General features: G+C 44.6%; 1 protein-coding gene across 6 annotated transcripts; it reads left to right on the forward strand.

Annotated features, from left to right (window-relative positions):
• The first annotated feature begins 288 nt into the window (after window positions 1–288).
• LOC125367939 (zinc finger protein 420) lies at window positions 289–24,682 on the forward strand. Of its 6 annotated transcripts, XM_048368675.1 has the most exons (6): window positions 292–560; window positions 2,682–2,870; window positions 6,170–6,329; window positions 7,044–7,136; window positions 8,490–10,775; window positions 22,869–24,682. In XM_048368675.1, exons 2-6 carry the CDS (start codon window positions 2,799–2,801, stop codon window positions 24,494–24,496), a joined length of 4,239 nt encoding a protein of 1,412 aa, XP_048224632.1. In that variant the 5' UTR covers window positions 292–560; window positions 2,682–2,798; the 3' UTR covers window positions 24,497–24,682. The 6 variants fall into 6 exon arrangements, with proteins under 6 accessions (XP_048224627.1, XP_048224632.1, XP_048224628.1 ...); XM_048368670.1 differs by lacking the exon at window positions 22,869–24,682 and having other exon boundaries at window positions 289–451; window positions 8,490–11,077; XM_048368671.1 differs by lacking the exon at window positions 22,869–24,682 and having other exon boundaries at window positions 298–432; window positions 8,490–11,077.
• Window positions 24,683–24,961: the final 279 nt, after the last annotated feature.

The raw sequence follows: 24,961 nt of genomic DNA on the forward strand, positions 1-24,961 counted from the left end.
ATGGGCAGTTCTCTTCCAGATTCCCTGCTCAAAGTCTACCTTCTCGCTGGTGGAATATTACTCAGTCTACTTGACAAGTCCTCATTTCCTTGTAAAACTTGGCTAGGAGCAGATTTGTTAAATTTGGCGGGAAGCAGACTATTTGCTTATAGGGGATGGGTAAGGATCCAATATGGCATCCCACAGGAGGAAGATCATGGCCGCGTCCACTGCCCGACCGCAACGCTTACGGAAACCGGAAGCCGTGGCTCGGGTTTCCACAGCAACCGGGAGCATGCGCAGCACGAGCAAGCCCCACCCTTCTCCAAGGGGAAGTCGCGCCGGAAGTGATCTTCCCGAGCGGTTTTTGCAGCTACTCTGTGGAGCTTATCTATGTTTTCATGGCGAGAGCTCTGGGATGATTCGGTTGGTCGCGATCGGAGCTTCTGCTACGTCAGTAATATGTGTGGGGGTAGTGAGTCAGTGATGGACTTGGGGGTTCCGTGGTGGGCGGCGTCTCTGGTGTCCATCGGTGGCTGTCACTGACGAGCTTCTTCTGCCTCCAACATCTTTGAGATTCTGTAAGTTGGGGCCCAGTACGGGGTGTGTCTGCGACCTGTTCGTTTTCTAACCTTAGCTGAGGGCTCAGGTCAGTAATCTTTAGCCATCTTTAGCGTTGATGATCGGATGTGTAGCATTTTCTTTGTTGCTGAAATGTATGTGACTTTCCTTTAAAAAAAATTAGGTTTTTTTCATTCTTTCTTTGAGCCAGGAGTTCTTTCGAGTTCTTTTCTGTTTCAGATGTCTCTGGGTAGAATTTTTGAATTGAAAAAGAATGCTTGATCGCCTAAGTCATGGTCACTTAAATGTTACGTTTATTACGTAAAAAACAATGTGTGTATCTCTTTAGTAATTATCGTTAATTACAATAGATTAGATAAACTGACTGGAAAGATGTTTGTCCATCTATCCTTTTATTGGGGGGTGGAGGCAGTCGTGGGGCTTGAACTCAGGGCCTGAGATGTCCCTGAACCTTTATGGCTTCAAACTCAGATCCTCAGATCTCAGCCTCCTGAATAGCTAGGATTACAGGTGTGAGCCACCAGCACCCAGCAGCTCCATCTGTCCCTTCTCCTGTTTCTGCCTTATATAGTTGAAATTTTATTTGGAACACATGTAATTTTATTTTTATTTATTCATTTATTTTTTTCAGTTATGGGGCTTGAACTCCAGGGGACTGGGCACTGTCACTGAGCTCTTTTTTTTTTTTTGGCCAGTCCTGGGGCTCGAACTCAGGGCCTTGGCACTTAGCCTCCTCAGTAGCTAGGATTATAGGCATGGGCCACCAGCACCTGGCCACATATATATTTTAAATAATAGATATGACTATATAGCTCTAAAGATATGATAGCAATTCAAGCTTTTACTAGTTATTATAAACCCCCAAAACCTCTTTACCAAATGCCCTCCAGCACTAGATATTGCTTTTTAAAGTTTTTTAAATTCCAAGGGAAAATTACATTTAAATTGGCATTTAAGTTTATAAATCAATCTATCTTTTCTCTCTTCCTGTGTATGTATATATACACTGGGGTTTTTGTTTAAACTGTGTCAATCCTGCAGCTTCAACTCAGGGCCTTGGTGCTGTCCCTGGGCTCTTTTGTTCAAGGGTAGTGCTCTACCACTTGAGCCACAGCTCCACTTCCAACTTCTTGGTGGTTAACTTTCCTCCCCAGGCTGTCATGGAACTGCAGTCCTCAGATCTCAGCCTGCTGAGTAGCTAAGATTACTGGTATGAGCCACTGATGCCCAGCAAGAGAATGTATTTTTAAATGTTTGGAATTCTTCCTAGAATTTGTCTACTAGACTATGTTGTGGTGAATCCAGTATCATCACCATTTAGGCAATACATGTCTTATGTATACTGTATTTAATTCCACATTGTCACATCTGTGGCTCAATATTGTCTCAGATATTTATTGTTTTACTTGTTTGTTTTAGTATTTGATAATGGATGGTAATTGCTACTAATAAGTTGAATGATTTTGTGTGCCAAGGAGATGATGGTTACTTTACAAGCATCTCATTCAATTTTCATACCATCTATCAAGATGGCATTTTCAGGAGGGCATGGTGGAGCACATCTATAGTCCTAGAAGTGAGAGCCAGAGTCAGGAGGATACAAGTTTGTGGCCAGTTTAGGCTACATAATCAGATCCTGTCCTACAAAACAAAAACAAAGAAACAAAAAGGCATTTCATCCTCATGCTTTGAAACTAAAACCAACCTAATTACATATTATAGCTTTAAAGCAGAAGAAACATAATTCAAATATGTCACAATGTTACTCCAGTTCTCATGCTTTCCTCATATTTTACCATCATCACTGCCTGTCATAGTATTTAACTTTATTCTCCAAAGCACTGCTGCTTTAGCGTGGTCCCCGAAGTAACATTTTCAGCATAATTTGGGTACTAGTTTGAAGATTCTTGAGCCCTACCTTTGGCCTCCTAAATCAGAAATTAGGGGGGTGAAGTTGAGAATATTTACCTGTATTTGAACATGCCCCATGGATGATTTGAATGTATAAAAGTTTGGGAACCATTGCTTTGCATTTTCTAGCTCAGAGACCACACCTGATATACGCAGGAGTGTTTAAGCGGTGGGTGTTGCGTGATGACTGTTAGGCTTGTTCTTTCTAGGTTTCTTGGCATCTTTGGGAGTCTTCAGAAAACCAAAAATCCAGGCCAACTTGAATTCATGGAGGACCACTAAGCTTTAGTTGCCTTAAGAGAACAAGGGCTGCAAACCCTGTGACTATGCCAAGTAATTGGACTTCATCCCAGAAATGTACAACCCTACCTCCAGAGGATCATGGGAGCTTATGTGAGGTAAGGAGGAGAAATCCTGGGCTTGGTGATTCCTCCCAGATGTGGCTATCTCTAATCTGTTAGGGGAGCACAGGAAGCAGCCATATTCTTTAGCCTGCTGCTTCCAAAGCATGCCAAATTATAGGTAAAATGTAGCATCTAAAATTATTCTTACTTGAGGGAATGCTTTTTATTTTCTTTATATTAGGTGTGATTTCCAATCTAAAGACAGTAAAATAACTATAAATTATACACATAGCTTGAAAATTCAATTCCTTCCTTTATTAAAATAAGCAGATATGGTGGCATTCTCCTGAGGTCCAAGAAGTTCAGAGTCTAGGATGTAAAGTGAAATCCTGCCTCAAAAAAAAAAAAAAAAGACTCATATCTAGAATCGTAGGATTTAAGGATTACAGTTTGAAGCTAGCCTGGGCAGAAAAGTCCTTGAAACTCTAATCTCCAGTTATTTAGTAGAAAGCCTGGAGCAAACAACAAAGAACACAAGACCCTAAGTTCAAGCCTCAGTACCTGATAAATTTTGTCCCAGGAAAACATGAAGTAAATGTTTTCTCATTAAGCATCTCACTCTCAAGTCAAAGAATTAAAAGCTAAAATAGAAATTTATCTAAGAGCTAGGCATCTGTGGCTCATTCCTGTAATTCTACCTACTCTTGAGGCTGAAATATGAGGATTGTAGTTTCAGCCAGCCTGGGCTGGAAAGTCCGTGAGACTGAGACACTTAGCTCCAATATACTAAGAAAAAGCCTGAAGTGGCACTGCGGCTCAAGTGGTAGAGTGCTTGCCTGGAGCAAAAAGAACCTTAGGAAGAGCACCCGGGTCCAGGGTTCAAGTCTCAAGACTGGAAAAAAGAAAATTTTTTTTGAGAAAACAATCTATTTATTGAAAGTTTTAACCTGGCATGTGATACACACCTCTATCAGCTATGTACAAACAGAGGATCAAAATTTGAGGCCGGCTTGGGCAAAAGTTAGAAAGACCCTATGTCACAGATAAGTTTGTGTGGTGGCACACATGTCTCCCCAGCTACTCAGGAGGCACAGTAAGAAGAAATATGCTTGGAGTTCTTCCAGGTTTTAGAAAGCTCAAGACCAGGGGCTTGGATTTGGGCGCTGGTGGCTCACGCCTGTAATCCTAGCTACTCAGGTGGCTGAGATCATAAGTTCACAGCTTGAAGCCAGCCCAGGCAGAAAAGTCCCCATGAGACTCTTATCTCCAGTTAACCACTCAGAAACTAGAAGTGGTGTTGTGGCTCAAGTGGTAGAGTACAAGCATTGAGCACAAAGAGGCTCAGAGCAGCACCCAGGCCCTGAGTTTAAGTCCCACAACGAGTACAAAAGTTCAAGACCATATTTAAAAGCTTCTGCTAAACGAGATAGGGCATGATTAGACTGCTTCCTTAGCAAATAGGAGGCCCTTTATGCAATCTCCAATAACGAAAGAAGAAAAAAGGAGAAAAATACACAAAACAAAATTGTTTATCTCATACAAAATAATTTCCTTTAAGAGATGGAGCCCTATGTCACCCAGGCTGGAGTCAAGCCCCAGGCAGGAGTCAAGCAATCTTCCTGCTTTGTCCCCCTAGTAGATAGAATATAGACCTGTGTCACTGTACGTGGCTCATGTAAGTAAGTTTGGGGTTTTTTGTTTTTGCCAGTCCTGGGCCTTGGACTCAGGGCCTGAGCACTGTCCCTGGCCTCTTTTTGCTCAAGGCTAGCACTCTGCCACTTGAGCCACAGCGCCACTTCTGGCCGTTTTCTATATATGTGGTGCTGGGGAATTGAACCCAGGGCTTCATGTATACGAGGCAAGCACTCTTGCCACTAGGCCGTTTCCCCAGCCCTCATGTAAGTAAGTTTGGACAGATGTCAAGAAACAATAGTGGCCTGCCCATGGTGGCCCACGTGGCGCTGTACTGCATCATCTTGCTGAGTGTGTCATGCCACAGTGGTGAGTCATGGCGCCTTTTCATCTCAAGAACCTTCCTGGCACTTAGCTTCTATCTCTGCCTGGTGGCTCCAGGACCAAGACACACATACAAAAGCAAGTCGTATGTCCGGTCTTTCCTTGGGGAGAGTGGAGGTGTGTGGACTCTAGGTGACTCCCTTAGCTGAGCTTCTCTGGGCTTCCCACTGTTGTGCCAAGTCGCGAAACCACCACCAAGAAGACCACCGAGACTCAGACATTCCGAAATGCAAAAGCAAGGCAAGGCTTTATTTAAGCGAGCTGCAACTCGGGCCTCGTCCTACTCACCGACACAGCGGAGGTTAGGAGGGAGCCTTGATCTGTGATTACACAGGGCTTATAAAGGCAAAGAACAAAGTAACAACAATCAGGTGTGCAAGCAAGCAAGATTAGAACACAGGTACAAATCTGATTGGCTCAGGGTTCAATTCTAAAATGGGGCCTGACTTCAAAGTCTGGCACTTCACCACCACAGGACTGCAATCTCCCCAGCATTAAGGACAGGTATGCAATGTGCTGATGGTTGCTAAAGTCCTCTTGAGTATCTGCTGTCTTGAGGAACAACTCTCTCCTAGGTTTTTTTTGTTGTTGTTGTTGTTGTTTTGCCAGTCCTGGGGCTTGGACTCAGGGCCTGAGCACTGTCTCTAGCTTCTTTTTGCTCAAGGCTAGCACTCTACCACTTGAGCCACAGCACCACTTCTGGCTTATTTCTGTTTATGTGATGCTGAGGAATCGAACCCAGGGCTTAATGCATTCCTAGCCCCTCTCTCCTAGTTTTAAGCTGCTCACACCTGGGGATGGGATGAAGTAAGGCCTTGTTTTCTCTATTGTCTACAAAACAGAGTTGTTCGCTGTTTTGACTGTCTTTGCTGGTGAGTGCTAGTTTCTTTTCAGCCATCCATTTGCCAGTCCTGGGGCTTGAACTCAGGGCCTGGGCACTATCCCTGAGCTTCTTTTGCTCAAGGCTAGTACTCTATCACTTGAGCCACCGTTCTACTTCTTTTTGTTTATGTGGTACTGAGGAATTTAACCCAGGGCTTCATGCATGCTAGATTAGCACTCTACCATTAAGCCATATTCCCAGACCTGGGGTGAGCTTTTTAAAAGAGCACTTAGGCCAGGCATCAATGGTGCACACACCTGTCATCCTAGCTACTCAGGAGGCTGAAATATAAGGATTGAGGTTCAAAGCCAGCCTGGGCAGGAAAGTCCGTAAGACTCTTACCTCTAATTAATCGCCAGAAAGCAAGGAGTATCACAGAAAATAAAAATAAAAACATAGGAGTTAAGCGAAAGACCATAATAAAACCCATTTTCTGTATTCTGTCCTCCCAAAGCTATTCATGTTCAATAGTAATTTGCCCTTTGAGGGACCTGTGTCCTTCAGGGATGTGACTATAGATTTCAGCAGAGAGGAATGGCAGCACCTGGAGCCTGCTCAGAGGAACCTCTACCGGGATGTGATGCAGGAGACCTACAGCCACCTGCTCTCCGTGGGTAAGCACCACCTTGCTGGCATTTGAAAGGAGACCTTCATGTGTTCCCATTCTCAATTGGTTGAGTGCATGAGACATCTTAAGCTTATTATGGTTTTGTCCTTGATTTTTTTTTTATTTTTTTTTTGCCAGTACTGGGGCTTGAACTTAGGGCCTGGGCACCGTCCTTGATTGAGTTTCTTTATTGTTGTTGTTCAAGGCTAGTGCTCTACCACTTGAGTCACAGCACCACTTCTGGCTTTTTCTGTGTATGTGGTACTGAGAAATTGAAGCCAGGGCTTTGTGCATGCTAGGCAGGCACTCTGCCACTAAGCCATACTCCTGGCCCGTGTCCTTGATTCTTGATTGTCCAGAATTCTTTGGAGCACTCTTAATATTGCTTGGTTCATAGAAAGATGTGTTACTTTTCTTTTTTTTTTTTGGCCAGTCCTGGGGCTTCAACTCAGGGCCTGAGCACTGTCCCTGGCTTCTTTTTGCTCAAGGCTAGCACTCTGCCACTTGAGCCACAGCGCCACTTCTGGCCATTTTCTGTATATGTGGTGCTGGGGAATTGAACCCAGGGCTTCATGCATACGAGGTAAGCATGCTTGCCACTAGGCCATATCCCCAGCCTGATGTGTTACTTTTGTAAAGAACATTAAACACCAAGGCACTACTGATTAGGAGCTGTAACATGATTAGCTGGACCTAGTCCTTTATTATCTCCTGTGAACAGGGTACCAAGTTCCTGAGCCAGAGGTTTTCATTCTGGACCAAAGAAAGGAACCATTGTCATCGCAGGGTGACAGCCCTCATCAGAGCTGCACAGGTAAGTGTAATGCAGGTGGATGAAAGGTAAGAAAGCAAAGTGAGAGGATATCTCAGCTGTCTTGAGAAAGCTTGGTACCTATGAAATGCTGCTAAAATGCCTCTTCTTGCCTGGTGCTGGTGGCTCATGCATGTAATCCTAGCTACTCAGGAGGCTGAGGTCTGAGGATCGCAGTTTGAAGCCAGTCCAGGGAAGAAAGTCCATCAGACTCATATTGCCAATATACTCAGAAAAAGCCAGAAGTGGCGCTGTGGCTCAAATGGGAGAGTACTAGCCTTGAGCACAAAGAGGCTCAGGGACAGTACTCAGGCCCTTGAGAGTTCAAGCTCCATGACTGGCAAAAACAAAACAAAACAAAACAAAAAAAACAGATGCTTCTTCTTTGCCAAGTACTGGTAGTTCATGCCTGGAATCCTAGCTACAAAGGAGGCTGAGATCTAAGAATTGCAGTCCAATGCCAGGCTGGACAGGAAAATCCGTAAGACTCTTATTTTCAACTAACTACTAGAAAACTGGAAGTAGTGCGGTAGTTCAAAATGATAGAGGGGGCTTGGGAATATGGCTTAAAGGTAGAGTGCTTTCCTTGCATACATGAAACCCTGGGTTCCATTCCTCAGCACCACATATATCAAAAAAGCCAGAAGTGGTGTTGTGCCTCAAATGGTAGAGTACTGGCCTTGAGCAAAAAGAAGCCAGGGACAGTGCTCAGGCCCTGAGTCCAAGCTCCAGGACTGGCAAAACCAAACAAAACAAATTTAAAAAAAATGATTGAGCACTAATCTTGAGCAAAAAGCTCAAGGCCAGCACCCAGGCCCTGAGTTCAAGCCCCACAAGACTGACCAAAAGGGCTGGGAATATGGCCTAGTGGCAAGAGTGCTTGCCCTGTATACATGAAGCCCTGGGTTCTATTCCCCAGCACCACATATACAGAAAATGGCCACAAGCGGCGCTGTGACTCAAGTGGCAGAGTGCTAGCCTTGAGCAAAAAGAAGCCAGGGACAGTGCTCAGGCCCTGAGTCCAAGGCACGGGACTGGCAAAAAAAAAAAAGACTGACCAAAAATAAATAAATCCTCTTTTATTTGTTTTGTTTTTGTTGCCAGTCCTGGGGCATGGACTCAGGGCCTGAGCACTGTCCCTGGCTTCTTTTTGCTCAAGGCTAGCACTCTACCTCTTGAGCCACAGCGCCACTCTGGCTTTTTTCTATGTATGTGGTACTGAGGAATCGAACCCAGGGCTTCATGTATACGAGGCGAGCACTTTACCACTAGGGTATATTCCCAGCCCTAAATCCTCTTTTAAAATGTTCTAAACTTAAAACAATATTATAAACGATTTCTTGTGTTTCATTCTAGCATTGCAGCAGACTGGTGACCAGACAGAACACTGCCAGCAAATGGAAAATAAAACATTAAGAGACATTGTTTTAATCAAGAACATGCCAGCTACAAAGCACTATTATGAAGACAAGAACATTAGAAAAGTACTTCCACTTAGCCCAAATGGTGGTATTTCTCCTCCTCAAAGACTCTACCAGCAGGACTCATTTGGAAATGAACAGAAACATAGTATAGACTATCAAAGTTGTAATAGGCATAATGCATCAAAGAACATTAAAAAGATTGATGGACATGGTAAAATGTCTTCCTTTACTATGTATGAGTGTCCTGTAACAAGAGAAAGATTATGGGACCGTAATCAATGTGGAAAAGTCCTAAGTTATAAACAAGTACCTTGTCAATATCAGAAAATTCATACGGTGGAGAAATCCTTTGACTATGTAGAATTTGGAAAGATCTTCACCCACAAGTCACAGCTCAGTGTACATATAAAAGCCCACATAGGAGAAAAACTCTATGTATGTATTGAATGTGGGAAGGCTTTTGTCCAAAAGCTAGAATTCATTATGCATCAAAAAAACCATACTAGAGAGAAGCCCTATAAATGCAATGATTGTGGAAAGTCTTTCTTCCAAGTATCTTCTCTCTTCAGACATCAGCGAATTCACACCGGAGAAAAACTCTATGAATGCAGTGAGTGTGGGAAAGGCTTCTCTTATAACTCTGATCTCAGTATACATCAGAAAATTCACACTGGAGAGAGACACCATGCATGCAGTGACTGTGGCAAAGCATTCACACAGAAGTCCACACTTAAGATGCACCAGAAAATCCACACAGGTGAGAGATCCTATGTGTGTATTGAATGTGGTCAGGCCTTCATCCAGAAGACACACTTGGTTGCACACCGAAGAATTCACACCGGGGAAAAGCCATACCAATGCAGTCACTGTGGGAAGGCCTTCATTTCCAAGTCACAGCTCCAGGTACATCAACGAATTCACACAAGGGTAAGATCTTATCTATGCATGGAATATGGGAAGGTCTTCAACAGTACTTCTAACCTCACTCCAAAGAAAATTCCAGTGAAAGAAAAGTCTTCCATATGTACCGAATGTGGGAAGGCCTTTACCTACAGGTCTGAGTTAATTATACATCAGAGAATTCACACGGGAGAAAAACCTTATGCATGTGGTGAGTGTGGGAAGGCCTTCACTCAGAAGTCGGCGCTCACGGTGCATCAGAGGATCCACACGGGAGAAAAGTCCTACGTGTGCATGAAATGTGGGCTGGCCTTCATCCAGAAGGCACATTTGATTGCACATCAGGTCATTCATACTGGACAAAAACCTTTTAATTGTGGCCACTGTGGGAAATTCTTTACTTCTAGATCACAACTCCATGTGCATAAACGAATTCATACAGGAGAAAAACCCTATATGTGTAATATGTGTGGGAAGGCATTTACCAACAGGTCAAACCTCATCACTCATCAGAAAACTCACACGGGAGAAAAATCATATATATGTTCTAAGTGTGGAAAAGCCTTCACTCAGAGGTCAGATTTGATTACCCATCAGAGAATTCACACTGGAGAGAAACCGTATAAATGCGATACCTGTGGGAAAGCCTTCACCCAGAAGTCACACCTCAATATACACCAGAAAATTCATACTGGAGAGAGACAATATGAATGCCGTGAATGTGGGAAAGCCTTCAACCAGAAATCAATACTCATTGTGCATCAGAAAATCCACACAGGAGAGAAACCTTACGTCTGCACAGAATGTGGGAGAGCTTTCATCCGCAAGTCAAACTTTATTACCCATCAAAGAATCCATACTGGAGAGAAACCCTATGAATGCAGCGATTGTGGGAAATCCTTTACCTCCAAGTCTCAGCTGCTAGTACACCAGCCAGTTCACACAGGTGAGAAGCCCTATGTGTGTACTGAGTGTGGGAAGGCCTTTAGTGGCAGGTCAAACCTCAGTAAACACCAAAAAATCCATACTGGAGAGAAGCCTTACATCTGTTCTGAATGTGGGAAGACATTCAAACAGAAGTCAGAGTTAATTACACATCACAGAATTCACACTGGCGAGAAGCCTTATGAATGCAGTGACTGCAGGAAATCTTTCACCAAGAAATCTCAGCTCCAGGTGCATCAGCGAATTCACACAGGGGAGAAGCCTTATGTGTGTGCCGAGTGTGGGAAGGCCTTTACTGACAGGTCAAATTTAAATAAACATCAAACCACACACACCAGAGAGAAGCCCTATAAGTGTGCAGTCTGCGGGAAAGGCTTTGTTCAGAAATCAGTGCTCAGCGTGCATCAAAGTATTCACACTTAAGATGCCACAGTGTGAGAAAATGCTCACTTGAGGATATGTTGTATTTGGCATTATTGCATGGGTATGGCACAGTATGTGTATTATTGTAAGTAGAAAGGCTCTGAATGGTGGAATTAGTTGAGCTTCCTGTACTGTCATCAGTCATGAAACGGACACAAACATGATGAAGGAAACTGAGTCTATGTGACACATCTATGGAAGTTTTCTCTGAAAAAAATATGTGATGGCGGAGCTGGGAATATGGCCTAGTGGTAGAGTCCTTACCTCAAATACATGTAGACCTGGGTTTGATTCCTTAGCACCACATATATAGAAAAAGCCAGAAGTGGCGCTGTGACTCCAGTGGTAGAGTGCTAGCCTTGAGCAAAAAGAAGCCAAGGACAGTACTCAGGTCCTGAGTTCAAGCCCCAGTCCTGGGGAAAAAAATGTGATGGAATGATATTACCAAATGATGTTGTTATATTAGAATTGTTGGCGTAAATGGTTCAGTGACAACAAAATTTATATAGGAGTGGCAGACCTGTCCTTGGTCTGTAAGTTGTTCGTTGCAGAGTGTATTGTCTAACAAGGTTGTGTTTTCTCATTCTTTAGCAGGATCTAACACATTTGTGTTCCTTAAATCCCCCACTGAATAATAAAATCAAGAGATAGAATAAAAGATATTCCTCATGTTTACTGACACAAACCTGAGTTTATGTGGACAAATCACTGAGATCTAGCATCAGGATTTGTAACCTGTCTCAGTAGCCATCAGTAGAGATTTTGAATCTCACAAGCCATTGGCACATTTTTTTTTTTTTGCTAGTCCTGGAGCTTGAACTCAAGGCCTGGGCACTGTCCTTGAGCTCTTTTTGTTCAAAGCTGGCACTCTACCACTTGAGCCACAGTGCCACTTCTGGCTTTTTCTGTGTATGTGGTACTGAGGAATTAAACCCAGGGCTTTGTGCACACTAGGCAAGCACTCTACCACTAGGCCAAATTCCTAGCCTGGCACATTGTCTTTTGAACTCGTTGCCTTTAGGAATGGTTGAAGTCATTCTTATACCACTTTTATCAACTACCCTCCCATCACAGTCCTTCACACCATTTGCCTTGTGACTGTGTGTGTGTGTGTCTATACTGGGCCTGGGGCTTGAACTCAGGGTCTGGGTGCTATCCCTGAGCTCTTTTGCTCAAGGATAGCACTCTTATCTCCTGAGCTACAGCTCCACTTCTCACTTATTTACTTTTGGAAGTTAATTGGAGATGAAGAGTCTCATGGATGTTCCTTCCCAAGCTGGCTTTGAACCTCAGTTCTCAGATCTCAACTTCCTGAGTAGCTAGGATTACAGGTGTGAGCCACCAGTCCCTGGCTGCCTTTGTGACTAGTTTTAAAGAACAGATCCATAATTCTGAACCAAACAACTTAGGTTCAGTCAGGTTTGTGTCCACCTCCTTGCTTGTACTACTCCACAAGATTCCTCTGTGGCCTCAAACACTTTGGCATTTGCAGTATCTCTACAGAGAGCCCAGCACTTCACTGTATCTGGGGAGTTGCCCCTTCATCTATTTGTTCCCATGACACCTCCTCCCCGCCCTTCTCTGCCCTTCCCTCCCTAAGAATTCCAGCTGGTTTCCCTTCTTTCATCCTACATCCACTTTGTCATGATCCCTGAAATGAAAAGATCATTGTAAATCTCTTATTAGCCCATTTTAAAAAAGGGAGTGGAGATTAGGTAACACTTTGATTTGCTGGTGTGACTAAATTCTTGCACCTTGCAGGCTAAATTACTCTTACTCATAAAGGAGTAAGTAGGATCAAACTTTTTCCATAGTCATTTACATGAATATTGCCATGATGAGATATTAGTTGAGTAAGATGAGTTATGATTGAGTTTTTTCCATTACAAAAGAAACAAAACTCGCCAGGTGCTGGTAACTCATGCCTGTAATCCTAGTTACTCAAGAGGCTGAGATCTGAGGATCACGGTTTAAAGCCAACCTAGACAGGAAAATCCATGAGACTCATAACCAGTTAATCAGGAAAAAGGAGTGTGAAGGTATGGCTTGAGTGGTCAAGTGCCAGCCTTGAGGACAATTACGCCATGCCACATGTCTCTGTGGTGTTTGAGTCCTATGTCTTGGCTCTTCTCTGGTCACCACGCCATCCCTATTCAGCTCTCTATTGAAATCGAATTGGTTTGTTGGTATTGTTTTTGTTCTTTCTTTTCTCTCTGGCCTATTTCCTAACTGTGCTAAATGTATTTGTGGGATGCCTACAGACTGCTAGCACTCAAAGACTCCAAGATTCCACCTCTTAAAATAGCTAAAGGACAGCCACCACCTAGTCCCTGAATTCAAGCCCCAGTACCAGCAAACACACACACAACACACCAGTGGAGTTTGAGAGCAATTAAGTTGGCTAATATTAACCAAGCATTTATGTCAAGTACAATTATGGAATCGATACAACACTCTATGAAATTCTCTAATCACGCCCAGATAACCATGTGAATGCCACATATGCACATCATGAATCTGGGAGAATTGCTGGGTGACACCAAGAAGGAACTGAGAGGCCAGGGATGATGAAGAAAAGACAGCATAACTTTATCTGTCATGTGTAAGTCTATCACAAGCAGAAGAGATCCACACATTATCTTGGAAATGAGTGTTAAATAATACAGACACATTCAGAGGGGGCCACCAAGGAACTATCATGGTAAGACTTCAATATTTGACAAAGCAATAATTTGGTAAAGATAAATGTATGCTTCTGTAGTCAATAAATTAGTATATGTTACAGACTATATGTTTTACAGACCGAATATTAAAGGCTGGTTAGAATATAGCATGATCACATTTTGTTCTAAAAATTAAGATGAGGGAGAATGATGGAAGGGGTGGCATTAATGTAAAGGTATTGTACTCATAATCAGACTTCTGGAATTGAGACCCCTTTTCACAACTACTTACTAATAAAAAATTAAAAAGAAACAGTAAGATACAGTCTTAAATGGTTTGTTCCAGTTTTGCTAGTGATTATTTATAATGGTTAAGATTATTGAGAACTGTATATTTTGTTGTTCATACTACAGTTATTCTGACAAATGAAAAATATGAATTTTATAAGAGGAAAATAAAAACCATCCAAAACAAAAGGTAGCGATCTATCAGATATTTAGAGATACTTAAAAGTAGCAGCTAACATAATTAAGGGGGTGAGGCCCATACACATACACTGAGGCTAGGAATCAGCCCTGTAATCCTACCTACTCAGTAGGCTAAGATCTGCGTATTGTGGTTCAAAGCTAGTGTGGGCAGGAAAAGTCTATTAGTCTCTGATTGCCAATTAAACACCAAAAAGCCAGTAGGGCTGTGGCTCAAGTGGTAGAGCACTAGCCTTGAGCAAAAAAAAAAAAAAACAAAAAACGCGCACGCGCACACACACACACCCTGATAAGCAAGCTTTATATGAATGAAACTATTACCTTAGCATCAAAGTTATTGAGTAGCTTACCATCAAAAACATGGAGGGGCTCAGTGGTAGAGAGCTTGCCTAGCACGCATGAAGCCTTGGGTTTGATTCCTTGGTACCAAATACACAGAAAAAGCCAGAAGTGGCTCTGTGGCTCAAGTGGTAGAGCCAGAGCAAAAGAAGCTCCCAGACAGTGCTTGGGCCCTGAGTTCAAGCTCCAGGACAAACAAAAAAAAATAAACCAAACAATAAACAATAAGAACATAGAGTTACTGAGTAGTGTTAAGATTAGAACCAGGAAGCCAGGCACTGGTGGCTCACACCTGTAATCCTAGCTACTCAGGAGGCTGAGGTCTGAGATTCATGGTTGGAAAGCATTCTGGGCAGAAAGGTCCCCATGAGACTCTTACCTCAAATTAACCACTCAGGAACTAGAAGTAGTGCTAGCCTTGAGCACAGAGAGGCCAGGGTGCCCAGATCCTGAGTTCTGACCCCACAACTGACCCCCCCCCCCAAAAAAAAAACAACACAAAAAAAAACAAAGTTTAGAGCTGAGCGCTGGTGGCTCATGCTGTCATCCTAGCTACTCAGGAGGCTGAGATCTGAGGATCGCGGTTCAAAGTCAGCCTGAGCAGGAAAGTCCTTGAGACTCTAGTTAACCACCAGAAAACTAAAAGTGGGAGCTGTGGATCAGGTTGTAGAGCACCAAACTTTGAATGAAAAAGCTCAGTGGCAGTGCCCAGGCCCCGAATTCAAGCTCCAGGACCAGCACTCACACACTCCATATATACACTCCAACACACAAGCACAACCAAAGTGCATTCACACGCACATCCTCACACCCGCGAGCCCCCGCCTCCCCACCGGGTCACGCTGACACACGCCCACCATAAACCACAACAGTCATACCCACACGAGCGCCCCTCACCAGCCTCCTCCCGCTCCGCAAGAGCTCGGAGCCGCCTCACCTCACCTCCGCCTCCTACCGAGAAGTCAGCGTCCTCCACTCTACTCCACTCAAACAACGAAAACGCGAAATCAAAACCCTCCGGGAAGATTCAGCTCACTGCTCCGAACCCCTTTCCAGTCTCCAGAGAGGCCCCGCCCCCGAACAGAGATTTGTGGGAAATGTAGTCCACGAAACTACAGCATAAGGGCCCCGTCCTACGGAATCCCCATCAGGCCAAAACCATGTTCGGTGGAGGGGTTTGAACTCCGAGCCTGGGCGCTGTTCCTGAGCTCTTCAGCTCACGGGCTAGGATTACAGGCATGATTCACTGGCGTCCGGCTTTTTTGTTTTGTTTTACAGCTACCGTTACACAACTTGAATCACGGCTCCAATACCACGGATTTTCCTACCCAGGCTGGCTTCGAACCACGATCTTCAACGGAGTCTCTATTTTCCCAGATTAATTAGCCTGGAGACATTTTTCTTTTCACACAGCCCAGCCTGAGTACAAAATTCTTGGGCGCGCCGTTTCCAGTCGACACACAGGGCCGCGCAGCTTCCTGGGAAATGTAGTCCGAGGCTTCGCCGGGGCTGGGTTGGGCGGGTCGACCCACAGTCGGGCGGGGTCACCCGGGCCCTGGCTGCGAGCGGCGCTGGAGTGAATGGAAACTGTCGGGGAAACCTGGTGTTGAGATACCAGTTCCGGGGCCTTCAGTACCGAGGAGACTTAGTCTCAAGCCCTTGGAGGTTTGTCTTTTATCAAGGACGATTTACTTTTTTATCCACTTAACTTTTTTGGGGGGGCGGGGCTATGGGGCCTGAACTCTGGGCCTGGGCGCTGTCTCTGAGCAAGGCTGGCGCTCTACCACTTGAACTGCGAGCTAGCTCCACTGCTGGCTTTTGTGGTGGTTCACTATGTTAGAATTGCATGACTGTCCGGTGTCAGAAATAAATATAAACACACCAGTGTAGGAGATTTCATCAAGGCAAAAGGGTACAATGCCGTTACTCTACCCAAAGCTAGGCTAGCACCCCGCGCAGGAAAGTTTCCTAGGTTTTTATCCCCATCCAAACTGTCCCTCCTCCATGTCAAGGAGTTCGGCTCACAGTCTAAGTAGATTACCAAGATTAGAAAGGGGGCCATCCCTTCATTTCTATCAAGTTTACTTTTTTCTCACTTAGCAATTAGTTTATTATTTTAACTTCTTTATCTCCCTAACATGGCTAGCTGGTGACAAGCAATACAGATAATAGTTACTATTGAAGTAAATAAAGCAAATACTCCCAGGAAATACCAGTACGCAATACCAAACACACTTGGACCGAACACAATACTTTTTCCTCACAATTAGAGATAAGAGTATCACACACTCCTGCCCAGGCTGGCTTCAAACCACAATCCTCAGAACCCAGCCACTTAGGATTACAGGCACGAGCCTTGCGCCAGGCGAGGCCTCTCCATTCTCATGTCAGTGTGCGAGGACCTTCCTTGGTCCTCCCGTATTTGAATTGAGCGCCAGAAGCATCCGCTCCGGGTGCTGACGGGAACTCCCAGAAATCTGTGGGGCGCGCCAGTTAACGAGCTAGCGAGTTCCAGCGGCTCAGTGGACCAACCCCACAACGCGTGCGCCAGCTGATGGAGGGGGGTGGGGGGCAGGGGCGGGGCGACCACGCTGCGTGTCACTACCTTCCACCAGCGAGAGGATGCAAAGCCAGCACGATTTCACGGGACGGGACTACATTTCCCAGAATGCATCGCGCTCACTCCTCCCCTCTCCCCCGCCGCCGCCGCCGCAGCTCGAATTTCGGGTCTCCGCGAGACTTGGCAGTTGTCGCGTTGTGAGAAGAGCCAAGGCTGTGCAGGAAGCTTGTACAGCACTGTACTTGGCTGACGGGAGACCAACCCAATTATCGGGTGTGGAACTTGGGCGAACCCCAAATTGCGCTTATGCTGAGGTAAAAGTGACCGCCACGACAGAGAAGAATTGTCCTGAGGAAGCGACGCGACCGTGAAATTACGTGTGTGGCCGTGGCCGCGTTGGCTGTCTGTGACTGTAGACCCCCTGCGCGCGGTGGCTTGGGGTGTGTGCGCGCGTGTGCGTGTGCCCTGTGACTGAGGGGGACTCGTGATCGTGTGCTGCTCCCGGCAGGATCTATGAGTGTGTCACGGGTGGACCTTGGTGACTGCCGCGGTGACGCTGTTTCGAGGTGCTTGTGTTCTGAGGTGATGGTGCGTGTGTCCCTGGTCTCCCGGGTGCGCGAAGTTGACGTGTATGATTGGCAGTTGTGGCAGAGACAGGCTGTTTTCCTGAACCTGTGAACACAATCGGGGTGACTGATGTATGTGGGTGTCTGCTGGTGTGTGGTTATGGGGTTGTGCTGTTTCCGTGACTGTGGGAAGGCAGGAGAGTGCCACAGTGAAAGGAGTCTGTGCGTGAGGGGGCGGGGAGAGTGATTGTTTTGGTAGATGTGCCTTCCGACCGGGTGCTTGTGTTTATGTTCCTTGTTGTGTGACTTGGAGTCTCAAGGCTAGGTGTTCTCACAGTGTAGCCTGATGATTGTCACTCTGTTTATGTGGCTGTGGGAATGATTGCATGTGATTTGTGTGGTCATTAGTCTTATTTTAGTGCCAGGGTCTGTTTGCTGTCCCTTAGCTTTTTCCGCTCATGGTTGTCACTCTTCCACTTGAGTCACACCTCCACTTCTGGATATTCGGTAGTTAATTGGACATAAGAGGTATATTATCTTTCTTGCCTGCTTCCAACCCTCATCCTCAGATCTCAGGCTCCATCCGGTGTAGCTAGGATTACAGTTGTGAGCCATTGGTGCCCAGCTTTTTTTCCTCTCTCTCTCTCTCTCTCTCTCTCTCTCTCTCTCTCTCTCTCTCTCTCTCTCTCTCTCTCTCTCTCTCTCTCTCTCTCCTCTCTCTTTCTTCTTTTTCTTTCTTCCTTCCTTGCTTCTTTTCCTTTCCTTCCTCCCTTCCTTCCTTTGCCTTCCTTCCTTCTTCCCTCCCTCCCTCCTTCCCTCCCTTTCTTCCTTTTCCTTCTTCCCTCCCTCCCTTCCTTTTCCTTCCTTCCTTCCTTCCTTCCTTCCTTCCTTCCTTCCTTCCTTCCTTCCTTCCTTCCTTCCTTCCTTCCTTCCTTCCTTCCTTCCTCCCTCCCTCCCTCCCTCCCTCCCTCCCTCCCCAGTACAGGGCCTTGAACTCAGGGGCTGGGCACTGTCTCTGGGTTTCTTTGGCTCAAGGCTAAGACTATATCAATTGAGCCACAGCACCACCTCCAGCCTTTTCTGTTTATGTGGTACTGAAGAATGGAACCCAGAGCTTCATGCATGCTAGACAAGCACTCTACCCCTAAGCCACATTCCCTGCCTACTTGTTTATTTCTTTTTTTTTTTTTTGCCAGTCCTGGGCCTTGGACTCAGGGCCTGAGCACTGTCCCTGGCTTCTTCCCGCTCAAGGCTAGCACTCTGCCACTTGAGCCACAGCGCCGCTTCTGGCCGTTTTCTGTATATGTGGTGCTGGGGAATCGAACCTAGGGCCTCGTGTATCCGAGGCAGGCACTCTTGCCGCTAGGCTATATCCCCAGCCCCTGTTTATTTCTTAATTTATTTTGGCAACACTGAGGTTTGAACTGAGGGTCTGGTATATATTGGATAGGCAGATGCTCTACCACTTGAGTTAGACTAGTCTTTTTTATTAAGTATGCTGTGTATCATATGTTCTGCAATCTTATGGGAGTTTAGTGGGATACAGCAGTAAAATTTCACATTGCTATTTCTGGAATTCGTCTTGGGGTAGTTTACCTATTCATCATGTGTCCTACATTTTGTTCTCCCCTGAGAACTTAACAACTCACCTTCTGTTTTGACCACAGTGCCTCTTCATTCACACCTGGCCTGTGCTGCTTCATTCCTGTATCTATCCTATTTTACCTTGGAATCATAGCTGTAGCATTACTGCTTGTTCCCAGAGCTCTCTCACTTTATGGCCTTAAGGGAATTGGCAGGAAGGAAGTCAGAAAATTGTGTCTCAGAGCAAAGAAAAGGAGTTATTTCCAAGCTACTGGCCTGACCTTCACATGAAAAATTTGTTATTTTTGTTGGTACTGCCAGACTAGTAAGCCTGCTGAGCCCCACCTCCAGCTCCCCCCCACCCTTTGACCGTAGTTATGTTGAAATTGTTTTATGGGATTGTTTTGGCCAGTCCTGGGGCTTGAACGCAGAATCTGAGCACTGTCCCTGAGCTTCTTTGGCTGAAGACTAGCACTCTCCCACTCTACCACAGCCCCACTTCTAACTTTTTCTGTTCATGTGGTGCTGAGGAATTGAACCCATAGCTTCATACATGCTAGGCAAGCACTCTACCGCTAAACCACATTCCCAGCCTTGAACTAGGGTCTTGACTTTTGTCTCGGATGCACCTGATCTGCAATCTTCCTATTTTAGGTGTCCATAGCATCTGCAGTGTGTACTCACCTATTAGTTAAGAAAAGGTCTTGTGAAGTCCGCCCTCCCTTTGAACCGCACTCTCCCAGTTTGAGGGCACTGTCCCTGAGCTTTTTTCTTTTGCTCAAGGCTAGCACTCCACCACTTGAGCCAAATGTCACTTCCAGCCTTTTTGTGTATGTGGGACTGAGGAATTGAACCCAGGGCTTTTTTTTTGTGCTAGGCAAGCACTCTACCACTAAGCCACATTCCCAGCCCCCTGAGGTCAGAATTTTAAGAGTACATTCAGAACAGACCACCTGGAAATTGATGGGGGTTACAGTAGTAGAGTACTTGCAGAGAGAGTGCTAAAGGAGCTAGCCATACACTTTAGGACCTGTAGCACAGAAGTGCAGGGCTCTGTCTCCAGTGAGCAGCTTTGAGTATAGAAAGAAATTCAAGCCCAAGACAGCTTTCCAATAGAAAAGTTGTAGTTGTTCTAGTCACCTTGTGATTTTAGTATGTGTGTGCTGGTCCTTGGGCTTGACCTCAGGGCCTGGATGCTGCCCTTGAATTTCTTTTTGCTTAAGGCTGGCACTTGACCAACTTGAGCCACAGCTCCATTTCTGTTGTTTTTTTGTTTGTTTGTTTGTTTTGGTTTGGTTTGGTAGTTTATTGGAGATGAGTCTTATGGACTTTCCTGCCCTGGCTAGGTTGGAACAGCAATCCTCAGATATCAGCCTCCTGAGTAGCTAGGGTTATAAGTAGAAGCCACTGGTGCCCAGCTCCTTCTGATTTTTCTTTTATTAGATGAGGATTACATTATGTGGATAGAGGAAGAGGGTGTGTTCTAATTTAAAGCATGCTCCAAATGCATAGCAGCTCATTCCATCCCATTTTCTTTTTCTGAGAGTAGAGCACAGAGGAGGAAAGAATGGCTGTTGCACATTCAAAAGTTCAGTTCAAGGTAAGTAGATGTTTTCATCCTTGTTTCCTGAGCTGCCTTTGATTCCTTTAAAAATAGGCTTCTTTGGTTTTTTCCCCCTTTCTTTCTCTCACACATGGAATATTTTAATGAGTTTCATCATGACATTTTCAGCTATGTGTATATTTTGCTTTCTATTTGAAATTTCTTACTGTAGATGATGGAAGGACAAAGCAATTATTTGGTGCTTTATGAGCAAAGAAAATGAGCACTGTGTGTGTGTGTGCGTGTGTGTGTGCATGTGTGTGTGCATGTGTGTGTGTGCACTGGGTTTTAAACTCAGACTGGGAGCTGTCCATTAGCTTTTTCACTCAAGGCTGACACTTGTTAGGTACACAGTGTTTTAGATTTACTTCCTAATGGCAAATTATAAAATGGCCTTTATCCATAGTAGTATTCTCTGCTCTGAGCATCTATTTGGTCTGGTATTTAATGTAGGCTCATTAGTTTTCATTAGTGTTAGCCTGACTTTTGTATTTTTTTTTCTAGGGCTGGAACTCAGGGCCTGAACACTATCCCTGAGCTTCTTTTTACCCAAGACTAGCACTCTATCACTTGAGCCACAGCACCAGTTCTAGCTTTTTCTATATATGTGGTGCTGAGTAATTGAATCCAGGGGCTTCATGTATATAAGGCAAGCACTCTACCACTAGGCCATATTCTCAGCCCCAAATAATGCCTTAATTCAGTTCTCTAGTATGGCAGATATAGGACAGTATTCTGTTATTGTGAAGTATCTCCTACCTACTTTATGATATATAGTGCCTCATTTATGAGAGCTGTTTTGGATGTTTTTATCCTAGTTTCTTTCTAGGTGATGATTGAGAAGCTAATTTAAAAGATGGTGCCAGGCTTAAAAATTGTTTTTTTTTTGTTGTTGTTGTTTTGTTTTTGTTGCCAGTCCTGGGGCGTGGACTCAGGGCTTGAGTACTGTCCCTGGCTTCTTTTTGCTCAAGGCCAGCACTCTACCTCTTGACCCACAGCGCCACTTCTGGCTTTTTTCTATATATGTGGTGCTGAGGAATGGAACCCAGGGCTTCATGTATATGAGGCGAGCATTTTACCACTAGGCCATATTCCCAGCCCTTAAAAATTGTTTTTAATATTATGTGATAATTTTTTTGTTGTTGGTTGTGGGGCTTCAACTCAGGGCCTGGGTACAGTCCTTTAACTCTTTCACACAAGGCTAGAGCTCTACAACTTTGAGCCACAGCTCCATTTCTGGTTTTCTTGTGGCTAATTGGAGGCAAGAGTCTCAAGGACTTTTCTGCCCTGGCTGGCTTCAAACTGCAGTCTTCGAGTCTCAGCCTCCTAAGTAGCTAGGATTACAGGTGTGAGCCACCAGTGCCGTGTGTGTGTGTATGCGTGTGTGTGTCTGTCTGTCTGTGTCTGTGTCTGTGTGTCTGCCAATACTGAGGTGTGAACTCAGAGCCTCACACCCTTACCTGTGTGCCTGGGCTAGCCTCAAACTGGGATCCTCCTGTGTCAAACTGTCTATTCTGTTTGCTCTCCTGCTTCCATTGTAGACTGCTCCCTTTCATCGTCCCCTCTATGGAAAATCCATGTCCTTTATTTCTACAAGTTATATTAAATTTATTGTTTCAGACGTCCATGATACTCCAAGATGTAGCCATTGACTTCTCTCAGGAAGAGTGGGAATGCTTGGACTCTGCCCAAAGGGATTTGCACAGAAGTGTGATGTTGGAGAACTATGGTAACTTGGTGTCACTAGGTAAGAAACTATGTATGCAGTAGTTTTGATGTAGAGGATATTACCATATCTGAAAAATATTGATATAAACAATAATGAAAAATACGAATATAAGCTTATTATTTCTTATGTGTGTTATTTGCCTGGTTATTTGCCTTTTCTGCTGTAGCAGTTCTATTTCACTTGCAGGGTTTCCTATTGCTTATCTTTCAGATCTGCCTTTAAGGTGTGTAATTAAGGACTTATCTTCAAGGAAGAACGCTGCTGAAACAAAAGTATGTCAGTGGGAAATGAGTGGCAGGCTTGAAACCTGTGACATTGAGGAGACCCATTCTAGAGATCATTGGAAAATCAAAGGCAAGTTGGAGATGCCTCAAGAAAACCACAGGAAATATTCCAGACAAGGGATGATCACATATAAGAAAATGTCCATTTGCAACCAGTATGCCTACTTATCTCAACATCCAAGGTGTCCTTCTACAGAGAAGCCCTATAAATGTGTGGAATGTGGGAAAGCCTTCAGACGAGCCTCCCACCTAATGCAACATCAGAGCATTCACACTGGTGAGAAGCCCTATGAGTGTAAGCAGTGTGGGAAAGCCTTTAGTCGTGATTCTCAGCTCAGTCTTCATCAGAGGCTTCACACTGGTGAGAAACCCTATGCATGCAAGGAGTGCGGGAAGGCCTTTACTCAAAGCTCACAACTTATTTTACATCACAGAATTCATACTGGTGAAAAACCATATAAATGTGAAGAATGTGGGAAAGCTTTTATTCGTAGCTCACAGCTCACACGTCATCAAAAAGTCCATACTGGTGAAAAGCCTTATGAATGCAAAGACTGCGGTAAAGCCTTTACTCAGAACTCACAACTTACTCTGCATCAGAGACTCCATACTGGTGAGAAGCTCTATGAATGTAAGGAATGCCGAAAAGTGTTCACGCAGCTCTCACAACTTATTCTGCATAGAAGAATTCATACTGGTGAGAAACCATATGAATGCAAGGAGTGTGGGAAGGCTTTTATTTGTGGTTCTCAGCTTTCCCAACATCAGAAAATTCATAATGGGGAAAAGCCATATGAATGTAAGGAATGTGGAAAAGCTTTTATTCGGGGCTCACTCCTTATGCAACACCAACGGATTCACACTGGCGAAAAACCATATAAATGTGAAGAATGTGGAAAGGCCTTTATCCGTGGCTCACAACTTACTCAACACCAGCGAATTCATACCAATGAAAAGCCCTATGAATGTAAAGAATGTGGAAAGACCTTTAGCCATGGCTCACAGCTTACTCAACATCAAAGAATTCATACTGGTGAGAAACCTTATCAGTGTAAGGAATGTGGAAAAGCCTTTAATCGTGGCTCCCTTCTAACTCGCCATCAGAGGACTCACACAGGTGAGAAACCCTATGAATGTAAAGAGTGTGGGAAAAACTTCAGTCGTGGTTCTGAACTTACCCAACATGAGCGGATTCACACAGGTGAGAAACCCTATGAATGTAAGGAATGCGGGAAGTCTTTTATCCGTGGCTCACAACTTACTCAACATCAGCGAATCCATACTGGTGAAAAACCTTACGAATGTAAAGAATGCAGAATGGCGTTTACTCAGAGTTCCCATCTTTCTCAACATCAGAGACTTCATACTGGTGAGAAACCCTATGTGTGTAATGAGTGTGGCAAGGCTTTTGCTCGTGGCTTACTGCTTATACAACATCAGAGAATTCATACTGGTGAGAAACCCTATCAGTGTAAGGAATGTGGGAAGGCTTTTATTCGTGGTTCACAGCTTACTCAGCATCATCGAATTCACACTGGAGAAAAGCCCTATGAATGCAAAGAATGTGGGAAGGCCTTTAGTCATGGCTCTCAACTTACCCTGCATCAGCGAATCCATACTGGTGAGAAGCCCTATGAATGCAAAGAATGTAGCAAGGCCTTTACTCAGAGCTCCCATCTTTCTCGACATCAGCGAGTTCATACTGGTGAGAAACCATATCAGTGTAAGGAATGTGGTAAAGCCTTTACCCGGGGTTCACAACTAACTCAACACAAGAGAATGCATATCAGTGATAAATCTTTTGACTGTAAGGAATGTGGAATAGACTTCAGTCATGGTTCACAAGTTTTTATATGAATTATTTGGTCCTTTGTGATATAGAGTACTATCTCTGGTCATCTGTTATCAGTAAAGAATTTCAAAAGTGAATGTGATATACATTTGTTTTATAAAGCTCAGCATCAGAGAACTGAGATGGGAGGGTGGAATTGTTCATGTAATCCATATAAGGAAACGTTTCATTATAGAAAACCTTTCATTACTAGAGCCTGTTAGCATTTCCCTAGCCTCAAGTCCTCAGCTCCTCCCACTAGCCCCCAGATCCACCCATACCTAATGAGCCACTCCTACTCACTGCCTTTCTACTTCCCCTTTACCCCCAGAGAGAGAAGCTGCCAACTGGATAAGGTGCAGAGGCCATGTAGCTCCCTCTCCCGTGGGAACTATGCCCCCACTAATAAACCTCTTTATGAACCTTCTTCTCCTGTCTGATTATCTCCGCATGGTCCTCTGGGATGGCTGGGATGGCCGATACCTATGATT

Source organism: Perognathus longimembris, chromosome 20 (assembly GCF_023159225.1).
Source record: "Perognathus longimembris pacificus isolate PPM17 chromosome 20, ASM2315922v1, whole genome shotgun sequence".
Classification (NCBI taxonomy): Eukaryota; Metazoa; Chordata; class Mammalia; order Rodentia; family Heteromyidae; genus Perognathus; species Perognathus longimembris.

Coding starts and splice junctions, on each gene's coding strand:
- LOC125367939 (XM_048368675.1), top strand. CDS start 2,799: ATGCCAAGTAATTGGACTTCATCCCAGAAATGTACAACCCTACCTCCA. Junction 7,137..8,489: donor CCCTCATCAGAGCTGCACAG/GTAAGTGTAATG, acceptor GTTTCATTCTAG/CATTGCAGCAGACTGGTGAC. Junction 10,776..22,868: donor GTGTGCAGTCTGCGGGAAAG/GCTTTGTTCAGA, acceptor AATGTGGGAAAG/CCTTCAGACGAGCCTCCCAC.